At 46.5% G+C, this 12,452-nt stretch overlaps 1 protein-coding gene across 1 annotated transcript in view; it reads left to right on the forward strand.

The window, feature by feature from the left end:
• LOC146398650 (uncharacterized) overlaps nt 1-12,452 on the forward strand; it is a 37,056-nt gene that overhangs the window by 8,438 nt on the left and 16,166 nt on the right. The window contains exon 2 of the mRNA XM_084982076.1: nt 2,133-2,258. Coding sequence (XP_084838202.1) covers nt 2,133-2,258 — 126 coding nt within the window. The remainder of the gene's footprint in view (nt 1-2,132; nt 2,259-12,452) is intronic.

Consider the following 12,452-nt stretch of genomic DNA (forward strand, 5'->3'; position numbering starts at 1 on the left):
TGCACTGCCCAGGTATTTATTGGGTCGTCCCCAGTGGGAACCAGGGGTTATATGGTATAAATCTTTGGCTGTGGTTTCCACCTGGGAGATTGGGCCGCTGCGCCCCAGGTGTTCCCTGGGCAAAGGCCAGACTTCACCCCAGAGTGATAAACATTGCCAGTTTCCCTCATCTCCAGGCCAGATGGGCATGTTCTGTTTTCCACTGGTACGATCATTTGGCCACAGTCTTTGTTCCTTCCACTGGCCTGGAGCAAGACTTAAATGCTAGCTGACAAAGCCTGTCATTACTGAATCCTGAAATCTGTAGGAAGAAAAGCTGTCCTCCAAAACAGGATGGCCTTGGATATTATTACTGCCTTGCAGAAGGTACCTGTGTCATTATCCAAACAGACTGTTGTGTGTTCATAGCTGATGAGTCTGCTAATGTGTCAGCTGTTTTTTTTTCTTTCTTTTTTTTTTGCTTTTTAGGGCCGCACCCACAGCATATGGCAGTTCCCAGGCTAGGGGTCGAATTGAAGCTGTACTCGCTGGCCTACACCACAGCCATAGCATTGCGGGATTCGAGCTGCTTGTCTGCAACCTACACCACAGCTCACGGCAACGCTGGATCCCGAACCCACTGAGCGAGGCCAGGGATGGAACCCGCAACCCCAGGGTTCCTAGTTGGATTCGTTAACCGCTGAGCCACAATGGGAACTCTGGGGAATCCTTATCTTATTTATGTATGTATTTATTCTTTTTACAGCCACACCTGCAGCATAGGGAAGTTCCCAGGCTAGGGGTTGAATCAGACCTGCAGCTGCCAGCCTACGCCATAGCAACAGTGGATCCAAGCCATGTCTATGACCTGTGCTGCAGTTTGTAGCAGTGATAGATTCTTAACCCACTGAGTGAGGCCAGGGATTGAACCCACATCCTCATGGATACTAGTCAGGTTCTTAACCCATGGAGCCACAATGGGAACTCCAGGAGAATCCTTATCTTAATCTGTGTTTTCCTTGCCCCTGCCTGTATCTTGCTGCAGTATCTGCCTCCAGTTTAGCCAGAGAGCCACCAAATGAGTGGAATCCCTTGCTGACCATTTAGGGCATGTTGCAGAAAAAAGAGGGACGTGTGAAATTGTAAGAGCCCATTGTGAAGGGTGGCGTGTTGGAGGAGGTCACTGAGGGAACATGACCGCTGGTTCACCTGCGGGCTGGACCTGCCACCGGAGGCTCCTCCCCCTGCCCAGTCCTTTGAATGTATGTTTTACCCGCCATCCCCACGCTAGGAGCCGTCTGCAAGGATGCAGGCTTTAGAGAGCAGCGTGTGTTGAGACCATCGGGATGTATTCATGCCTGAACCTCGTTAAGACTTTGTAACTGTTAAGATGCTGGTGGGCAGAGGCGGACAGCTACTCGTCTCACATGGCTGAAGATGAACCTCGAAAGTAAGTTCCTTTGCTTGTTAAAACTACCACCTCCTGGAGTTCCCATCGTGGCTCAGTGGTTAACGAATCCGACTAGGAACCATGAGGTTGCGGGTTCGATCCCTGGCCTTGCTCAGTGGGTTAAGGATCCAGCTTTGCCGTGAGCTGTGGTGTAGGTTGCAGACTCGGCTTGGATCCTGCGTTGCTGTGGCTCTGGCGTAGGCCTGGAACCTCCATATGCCGAGGGAGTGGCCCAAGAAATGGCAAAAAGACAAAAAAAAAAAAAAAAAACCCGCCCCCAAAAACTACCACCTCCCAACCTGAAGCAGGCTGCCTCTGTCTTGGGTCTCTCCCTGCACCTCTGTTTTAGAGTTCACTGGGAAGCTCCTGAGTTTGTGAACCAACACCTAGAATAGTCAAGTTTTTAGAGACTGAAAGTCGAATGAACGTGCCCAGCGGCTGGGAGGAGGGGAAACGGGGAGTTACTGTTGAATGGATGTGTCGTTTCAGTTTGGAAAGATGAAAAAGTTCTGGAGATAAATGATGGTGGTAGTTGCACAATATTGTCAATGTACTTAATGCCATTGAACAGAACACTTAAAATGGTTAAAACAGTGCATTTTAGGCTATGTGTGTTTTATCAAAATTAAAATCCCCAGATATTGAATGTATTAATCCAAAGAGAAATAACCAGCACGGTAATTCAGGACTTGATGTCTTGCAGACTTTGCCTTCAACCTGGGCTCCCGAAACAGCCTTGACCTCACCAAGGGTCTCACAGGATCTTTCAGGACCTTGGCTTGCTTCACTTCTCAATTTACTCTCCTCTCAGACTCCGAATCAGACCCGGGTGTGTAGCAGGTTGCCCCCCGCCCCATTCTGGATCTCAGGAACTCTGCCACTGAAAATATCATCCATGCCTCCTTGTTTAACTGCATTTCTTGTCCCCGCCATCATAAGAAAAGCCAAACAAGGAGTTCCCATTGTGGCTCAGTGGTTAACGAGTCTGACTAGCATCCATGAGGATGCAGGTTCGATCCCTGGCCTCGCTCAGTGGGTTAAGGATCCGGTGTTGCCATGAGCGGTGGTGCAGGTCACAGACACCGCTCAGATCTGACGTGGCTGTGGCTGTGGTGTAGGCTGGCAGCTGTAGCTCCGATTTGACCCCTAGCCTGGGAAAAAAAAGAAAGAAGGAAAGAAAGAAAAGAAAAAAGAAAAAAAAGAAAAAAAAGAAAAGCCAAACGATCACATGCCAATCAGTTCAAGAGGTGCCCACAGGGGTCACGAGCTCCGCATTTCAGGATCCAAGTTTGAGCCAGGAAGGACCCACTAGGGTGGTAAAAAAGACAGATCATATTATTCTGAAATTTACTTTTTATTTGTGTTCATTCCCTACAGGAAGCTGGTGGAAGGGAGGGGCTTGGCTCAAGTGTGTGTATTCCTAGTGACCAGCGCTCTGCCAGGCACACGGGAATAGATGTTCCCCAAATTTGTTCAGCTGCACTGGGGATAGTCAAGCCAATTAAACCAAGAAAGATAGCATTTAGTAATACTTGTATTAGTTACTATCACTAGGTAGCAAATTACCGGAAACTCAGTGGTTTCAAACAGAAATAATTATATATTCTCTTTTACAATTTAGGTGGGTTTGGAATTCAGGCAGCGCACAGGAGAAATTGCTCCATGGGGACAGGGGCTCCAGGTGGAGGGCTGGGGGCTGGCGTTGTCTGAAGCCTCATTCATTCACGTGTCTAGTGCTTGATGTTGAGGTCACCATATGTGACGTTTCAAGGTGGCCTGGACTTCTTCCCAACATTGTGGCTGGGTTGCAAGGGTAAGCATGCTAAGGGGGAGAGAGAGAAGGAGAAAGCCACATACTGCCTTGTGTAACTTAAACTCAGAAATCACACTGCTTGATTTTTGTAACTTTTGGGACAGTTACAAGGTATGCATGGGTTCAAGGAAAGGGAATGTAACCCTGAAACAGAGGCATGTCAATGTCACTTTCTAAGAAGGGCCATGGGGAGTTCCTGCCGTGGCTGAGTGGTTAACGAACCCGTCTAGTATGAGGATTTGGGTTCCATTCCTGGCCTCGCTCGGTGGATTAAGGATCTGGTGTTGCCATGAGCTGTGGTGTAGGTCACAGACACAGCTCAGATCCTGCGTGACTGTGGCTGTGGCTGTGGCTGTGGCTGTGGCGTAGGCCGACAGCTGTTGCTCTGATTGAACCCCTAGCCTGGGAACCTCCATATGCTGCGGGTGTGGTCCCAAAAAGACAAAAAAAAAAAAAATGTGTGTGGGATGGGTTATGTGGGATGGGTTATATATTTAACATGGCCATCTTGGAAATTACATTTGCTGCAGTGGTTATAATAGGTCAGGCCCTGCTTTAATTCCTTTCCTTTCCTAGGTGTTTCTTCAGAATATCTATGTAAGTTTTTTAGATGATTGCGTAGAAATCAATGATAGCAACATCCTTTTGTTCTTGTTTTTCTCGGAGTTCTCATAAGTCTCATGGTGGGTCATCTTTTTCATGACCCAAGGTTGATTTACTTATTAATGTGCTTGTTCAACAAGTATTGATTGAGCACCAACAGCCAGACACTCAAGTTCGATGCCGAGAAGAAAGGTGAACAGAACAGAAGTGGGTTCTGCCCATGTGAAGGTTGTGGAATGGTTGGTGGTGGTGGAAGAAAGCCTTGGTGGCCAAGACTTTATTTACGTGCAGAGTCAAGAAGAGTCAAATCATAGACTCTTAGGTTGAAGGGTATCAAAGCCTCTCTTGAAGGCCATTCTTCTTTCTTGGTAGGGCCATGTCAACCAGGTGGCTGACCCTTCTAATTTTCAAGCTAGCCAGGATTAAAAGAGGAAATTTTTGATGATAAAGGCTCATGGCAGTTTAAGCATATTTTTCTCTTGTCTGGTTTTCTGTGAAGTCACAAAAGTGGTCTAGAAACACTCGTTCCATATTAAGTAATTGTTATTTGCATCCCTTATTAGCTCTTTCCTTTTCTGGCTAACTTTTTCAACTTTTTAACTTTTCCTCAAGGAGCAATTATTTATTCTGCAACCATTTGAATATTTTGTCTTCTTTCTGTAGGGACTCTTAAACTCTACACAGAATTTTGAATAAAGCCACCAAGCCAAGGCAGTGGAAGGAGAACTTTCAGGCCTACAAATGCTGTAATCCTGTGAGTACACTGGTATCACCGACTTGTAGTGTCATGCTGTGTTGTTTGTACCTATCTCAAAGTTCATTGACTCTTTGATTCCTCTTCTTTGGAATGTGGGTTCCAACTCATGTTTGTAGCCTTGCTCTAGTTTGTGCTTTGTTCTTTAGAAATTTTTTTTATTTCTATTTTTTAATTGAAACAGAATTGATCTACAATATTGTGTTTGTTTCAGGTGTATAGCAAGGCGACTCTATTGTGTATGTATAAATATATGCATGTGTATTTTCAGATTATTTTCCATTATAGGGTATTGTAAGATATTAAATATAGTCTCCTGTGCTGTATAGTAAATCCTTGTTGCTTATCTATTTTAGGTGTAGTAAGTTTGTATCCATCCTCCTAGTTTACCCCTCCCCCTCCACTTCCTTTCCCCTTTAGTAACCATAAGTTTTTTTTTATGTCTGTGAGTCTATTTCTGTTTTGCTTGTAGATTCATTTGTATTATTTTTTAGATTAACTTGTAAGTGATATATTTGTCTTTCTCTGCCTGACTTACATCACTTAGTATGATAATCTGTGGCTATAAATGGCAATATTTATTCTTTTTTATGGCTGAGTAATATTCCTGTGTGTGTGTGTGTGTGTGTGTGTGTGTGTGTGTGTGTGTGTGTGTGCACGCACGCATGTGTATATCACATCTTAAATTGTCAATGGGCACTTGGGTTGTTTCCATATCTTGTATTCCATGATTGTAAACAGTGCTGCTGTGAACATTTGGGTGCATGTATCTTTTTGATTTAGAGTTTTCATCTTTTGAGGGTATATGCCCAGGAGTAGGATTGCTGGATCATGTGGTTTGTACCTTGTTCTTAAATGTCCATGTTAATCGTCACCATCAGAATTAATACCTTAGTTGAAATCTGCACTGGGATCCTATTTTCTTGTTTTGATACTCTAAATGTTTTAGCAGCCTATCTAACCTAGGGTTGCATGCTTGAATTTAATAGAGAACTCTCTTTTAAACACCCTTGGGACTCGTGTCTTTCCTTCAGCATTATTGAGCGCCTCCTATATGTCAGGCACTGTGAAAAGTGGTAGGGGTTTAATACTCAGCAAAACCTGGCGTGGTCCCTGCCTTCTCAGAATCTAGTGTCTGATTGGGGAACTAGACTTAAGTAACTGAATTACGTACCAAGAAAAGGCTTACTTAAGACAAAGGACGGTGTGTTGTGATAGAAAGGTGTTTGTCGGAGATGTTGGGGCAGAAATGAAATTTTAATTTTTGAACAGTTTTAGATTTACAGAAAAGTTGGGAAGTTACTACAGAGCATTCTTGTATACTCAGCACACAGTCTCCCCTGTAATTGGCATCTGGCGTTAGTATGGCACATTTGTTACAATTCATGTACCACTATCAATGCATTCTCATGAACTAAAGTCCATGATGTATTCAGATTTAGCTTTCACCTAATGACTGTTTTTTATTTAGGTTCCATCTAGAATGCCACATTACATTTAATCGTTGTATCTCTTTAGGCTCCTCAGGCTGAGACAGTTTCTTAGGCTTTCCATGTCTGTGCTGACCTTGCCACTTTCCAGAAGTGCTGGTCAGGTGTCTGTAGAACATCCCTCGGTGGGAATTTGCTGTTTTTCTCATAACTGGGCTGGGATGATGGGTTTGGGGAAAGCAGACAGCAGAGGTAACGTGCCATTTTCATCACATCCAGTCAAGGGTACACACTCACAACATCGCTTACAGTTGATATTGACCTTGGCCACCTGGTGGCTGTGATTGTGTTAGGCTTCTTCACTGCAAAGTCGCCCCCATGATCTCATGTCATCCTCCTGGGAGGACATACCGCACACAGGAGGGACAGTTATGTTCCACTTCCTTGAGGGCAGAGCATCTCCGTAAATTATATGGAATTTTTCTGAAGGATGGGCTTGTCTTTTCTTCCCCAGAAAGCTTATTTATTTATTTATTTATTTATTTGTCTTTTTGCCATTTCTTGGGCCGCTCCTGCAGCATATGGAGGTTCCCAGGCTAGGGGTCGAATTGGAGCTGTAGCCACCGGCCTACACCAGAGCCACAGCAATGCGGGATCCGAGCCGCATCTGCAACCTACACCACAGCTCACGGCAGCGCTGGATCGTCACCCCACTGAGCAAGGGCAGGGACCGAACCCGCAACCTAGTTGGATTCGTTAACCACTGCGCCATGACGGGAACTCCCATAAAGTTTATTTTATAACCAGGTTTGTCATTTGTGAGCCATGTGACCTCTGGCAAGACACGTTACCTTGACGAATCTTCCTTATTATTTGCTTTTTAGGGCTGCACGTATGGCATATGGAAGCTCCCAGGCTAGGAGGTCGAATCGGAGCTGCAGCTGCTGGCCTACATCACAGCCACAGCAACGCCAGATCCAAGCCACGTCTATGACCTACACCACAGCTCACAGCAGTGCCAGATCCCCGACCCACTGAGTGAGGCCAGGGGTCAAACCTACATCCTCATGGATACTAGTTGGATTCAATTTCACTTCACCACAGAGGGAACTCCCTATTTCCTTATCTTTAAAATCTGTCCTCCCATAAATGTTTGAGACAGGGAAGTCCAAAATGCTTTGTGCTTCATCAACCGTGATTATACGAGGGTCTCAGTAATGGTTTCTCTTAGCTCAGATTTCTTGTTCCCCAAGAGAGCCTTTCCTGGAGGTTACCTGCGTGGTGCTGAGGGGACAGTGGACTGGCCGGAGGTGGAGGCAGAACTGTGGTGTCAGAGGGTGCTTGCTGGTTTGGGGCCCAGACCCTTGGGCCCTGCTAGGGAGCTCTGCTTTGCTTGAAGTGCTTTACCTTCCTGCCAGGAAAGTGCCTTATCGGGGTGATGGCTGTGGTTAGGATTACCCAACACCAAGCTGTTTGGAGGCTCTTAACCAGGTCAGAGGTATGAGGAAGAGAAGGGCTTTTTCTAACTGGGGTAGATCCTCCCTCTGCTTCTGCTTCTCCCTCAGATTCTTTTAGGAGTTTTTTTTTTTTTTTTTTTTTTTTAATTAATTTTTTTTTTTTTTTTTTTTAGGGCCGCACTTGTGGCATATAGAGGTTCCCAGGTTAGGGGTCAAATCGGCGCTAAAGCTGCCAGCCTACGCCACAGCCACAGCAACGCAGGATCCGAGCCACGTCTGTAACCTACACCACAGCTCATGGCCACTCTGACTCCTTAACCCACTGATAGAGGCCAGGGATTGAACCCATGTCCTCATGGATGCTAGTCAGATTTGTTTCCGCTGAGCCCCAGATGGGAACTCCAGGCGTATTTTGGTGTCAGTCCTGCGTGAGTTCCCCATGCCTGGCCCGTTGAAATTAGGGTGATCATCTTTATAAAAGAGACTTGCAAGTCGGGTTCGAACAAGGCCCACGGCGCGGCCTTTGCCGAGGACGTGGAGCATGTTGACTGGAGCCCGCCTGCCCGAACAAGATCCTTCTGCGCACCGCACAGACAATCTGCTATTGTCTCGGGGGTAGAACGGTGCCAATAAAAATGCAGACTCCCAGCCAAGAGGAGGAATCCCGCCTTCACTGCTTCACCACTGAAGGTAATTAGGAGAAGGGAGTGAGCGGGCAAAAGCCGTCTCCTTGGTTTTGAGTGTGCAGAGGCACCCAGAGCTCGGGCGGGCGTGTGGGGCCAGAGCAAAGCCTGTCCCCTGCCCCGGTGCAGTGGAGCTGAGGTTCCCTCCCGGCTGTGTCCTTGTCAGCCCCAGGGCTTCCCCTCCACAAAGCCCACCTGAGGCACCAGTGGGGAAAGCCAGGGGCCCCTCTCTTTCCTTTCCACCTGCTTGTCTCATCCCAGGAGCTGTGACCCCCGAGACGTCCCTGTGCCAGGGCTGGGGAGAAAGTCGGGACAGCCTGCATCGCTCTTAGGGCACCTCAAGGGAAGAGGATAAAATGCAGTATCTGAGCAGGGAAGCCAGGAAAGACCAAAGAAAGAGCACTGAACTAGGTCATGGAAAGGCTTGTCTTTTAATTTTATCAATTCTTTAATTTGTGACTTAATGAATGTGGAGGCAGGGTGAGAGAGAAAGGGGGACTAAAATTCTCCAAGCCCCCTCTCCCACCCCTCCTCTAGCTTCTGATGAATAAAAATAAAGGGGTAATAATGAACTCTACGTGGGAACTTCATTTTCTTTCTTCCTGTAGTCAGTCTGTGTTAGGGTCTGACCCCCACTGCTACTCACAGGAAATTCCCTGCTGATACTCTTTTTTTTTTTTTTTGGTATTTTAAAAATTATTTATTGATATATGTTTTAAATTTCTTTGAAGTGAAGGGGGAGGGGGAGAGAGCGGGATGGACTGGGAATCTGGGGTTAATAGATGCAAACTATTGCCGTCAGAATGGTTAAGCAATGAGATCCTGCTGTATAGCACCGGGAATTATATCTGGTCACTTGTGATGGAACATGATAATGTGAGAAAAAAGAATGTATACATGTATGTGTAACTGGGTCACCTTGCTGTATAGTAGAAAATTGACAGAACACTGTAAACCAGCTATAATAGAAAAAAAATCATTTCAAAATAAAAAAAAATAAAATCAATAGCAGGAAAAAATTTCTTTGAAGTGTAATTGATTTATAATGTGTTAATTTCTGCTGTACAGCAAAGTGATTCAGATATACATATATGTGTGTGTGTGTATATATATGGAGTTCCCGCCATGGCTCAGTGGTTAACGAATCCAACTAGGAACCATGAGGTTGCGGGTTCCATCCCTGACCTTGCTCAGTGGGTTAAGGATCCGGTGTTGCCGTGAGCTGTGGTGTAGGTTGCAGACGCGGCTCGGATCCCAAGTTGCTGTGGCGGTGGTGTAGGTCGGTGGCTGTAGCTCCAATTAGACCCCTAGCCTGGGAACCTCCACATGCTGCGGGTACGGCCCTAAAAAGACAAAAAAAAAAAAAAAAAAAAAAAAAAAAAAAGAAAAAAGAAAAGAAAAAAAAGATACACACACACACACACACACACATGCTTTTTCATATTCTTTTCCGTTATGGTTTATCATAGGCTATTGAATACAGTTCCCTGTGCTATGCAGTAGGACCTTGTGGTTTATCTCCCTGCTGATATTCTGAGCTTCCTGTTCTTCAGATGAAGGCCGTCTACCCTCTTCTATCCTCTTGCCCAATTCAGCTTTACTCTTTACAAATTCAAGTACTGTGCCCTAATGCAAGAGCTTCGGAGTTTGGGAAGTACTGGCTTCATGTGAGTAACCACTAAGGGGTCAAGGATCGAGCCTTGGGGTCTGACTTCCCTCCTCTTACCCAGGGTCTTCTACACAGAACAACAGCCTTCAGAGGACAAGCCTGTTTCTGAGTAATAAGACGCCTCGCCAGGTCCCATTCTAGTATCAGGTGTTCTAAGTCTGTGGCCCTTTAGGAGTTGTCTGTGCTAAAGCGGGGTGGAAATCTGCTCTGGTTTTAAAGGTTGGGTCTGAGCATCTCAGTCTCGGAACCACAGCTGGGTCTGGTTCTCCGATGGTTTTCCCTCCACACTCTCTCTGAGTGTGTCTGGTCATCTTCCAGGGAGGCTGGACCTCATGTATGAAACTCTGCAGAAGGGCTCAAAGGTGTTCCTTTGCTTAGGAGGGAATTTCGTGAGCTTCCACAAGGCAGTTGGGGAGAGAAGCAGGTCACCTTAATCCAGTTAGGGAGCAAGCTGATTTGAGTCTGAGTGTTTTTTTTTTTTTAAGGCTCCCAATTTGGGGGTTTGCCCTGACTTTGAAGATGTAGGCTGTCTCCCACAAAGCCCTGAAATGTGTGCCTGGGCACCCCCACTTTGGCAGCTCCTACACCTTTTTTTTTTTTTTTTTTTTTTTTTTTTTTTTTTAAATCCCTCAGTGTGGCGAGACTGCCAGTAGCTCTGCTGAGTGTTTCAGCTGCTTAGCAAAGCACGTTTTGGATCTGCTTCCCTCTCTTTCGGCCTGCGCCCTGGACAAATGCACGAGTGTCTCGAGAGCAAGACGGCTTATTTCCCTGTGTTTCTCTTCTCTCTGGGATCTTCTTGCATCTTGAGCCTCCTGGTGGTCTTGAGCTCTTGTGGCTGACCTTCCTGTCTCACGAGACAGCTCCTATTTTCCATCAGTTTCTCTGCCCTTCTCAGCAGCCACTTCCTGTCCATCCTTTCATTGAATTTTCCTTCCTCCAAGGATCTTGACCCCCTCAAGTTTTTGGCTACTTTTGTGGTCCTTCAACACCATTAAATAGGGGTGTGTGTGTGTGTGTGTGTGTGTGTGTGTGCGCGTGTGCGCATGCAGGCATTGTCCTACTTTTCTGGTTTTACAGAATTGGTCTGCTCTAAGCTCGTTAGCAACATCCTGTCCTTGTTTTAAATGCCGCTGATGGAAATATTCTACACTTTCCCCTTATTTATTTATTTGTCTTTTTGTCTTTTAGGGCTGCACCCGTGGCATATGGAGGTTCCCAGGCTAGGAGTCCAGTCAGAGCTGTAGCCACCAGCCTACGCCACAGCCACAGCCACACGGGATTCTGACCCTCGTCTGTGACCTACACCACAGCTCACGGCAGCACCAGATCCTTAACCCCCTGAGCAAGGCCAGGGATCAAACCCACATCCTCATGGATGCTAGTCGGGTTCGTTAACCACTGAGCCACGACGGGTACTCCCACTTTCACTTTCTTCTACCTTGTTTTGAATGTTTAGTTGTAGCCCATGATATTCTGGCTGGACTTTACTTACAGATTGATGGTAAGCGGTCTCATACTTGGGATGGTGGATGCATTTCTGGAAGACAGTTCATATTTCTTGCTCCTCCCATTGTGGCTTACAGGGTAGGTGCCCTAGAATAAATGCACTTGGTAGCTACCATCTTACTGGTGAGACCTTCCCATTCTCTGGGAACCCAACTGAATCATTTAGGGCCCCAGCTGGACAGAGATTTCCTGCCCGAGACAGAGTGGACCATGTGCATCTCACTTGGGACGAAGGGGGAAGGACGCCAAAGCACAGATCCCTTCAGTTTCTTTAGCTGCACGTGAGTAGGATGACGCTACATCATCTCCAAGTCCCTTTCCTTAGTGAGCTCACCTTCCTTCTTTGGTCCCTTTCTTGAGGATTTTGTTAAAGACAGCAACCCATCTGCATTCTTGTTTCCTCTGGCTGCTCCTATGCTCAGGGGTACTATAATCTGGGTTGCTTTTTTTTTTTGCTTTTTTAGGGCCACTCCCGCGGCATATGAAGGTTCCCGGGCTAGGGGTCGAATCAGAGCTCCAGCTGCCATCCTATGCCACAGCCACAATACAGGATCCGAGCCAGGTCTGCAACCTATACCACAACACATGGCAATGCCGGATCCTTAACCCACTGAGTGAGGCCAGGGATGGAACCTGCATCCTAATACTAGTTGGATTCATTTCTGTTATGCCACAACGGGAACTCCTATAATCTGTGTTTTGATGGTTGCATTAACTGTTTACCACCGTCTGAGGTTCTTAGGGCTGCCAAATATGACACCAAACATGGGGGCTTAAACAACAGAAGTTTATTCACTTGCCATTCTGAAGATGTAAGCTGGGTTGGTTTCTTCAGGAAGTTCTGGGGCGGGGGTGAGGGGGGGAATCACCCTGCACTCCCCTGCTCTCTTAGCTTCTGGGGGCTGCTGGAATTCTTGGCCTTTCCTGCCTTGAAGATGCAGCACACTCATCTCTGCCTCCCAGGTCCCATCACTGCCTTCCCTGTGTGTCTCTCTACATTTGCAAATCTGCTAAGGATACCAGCCCTGGGATTTAGGGCACACTCTAAATCCAGGTTGACTTCATCTCAAAATCCTATCCAAGACCCCATTTCCAAATGGTTCCATTC

Source organism: Sus scrofa, chromosome 11 (genome assembly GCF_054392235.1).
Source record: "Sus scrofa isolate SSC_HxYL_T2T_F1_AM1 chromosome 11, Sscrofa_HxYL_maternal_Yorkshire_Landrace_v2.0, whole genome shotgun sequence".
NCBI lineage: Eukaryota > Metazoa > Chordata > Mammalia > Artiodactyla > Suidae > Sus > Sus scrofa.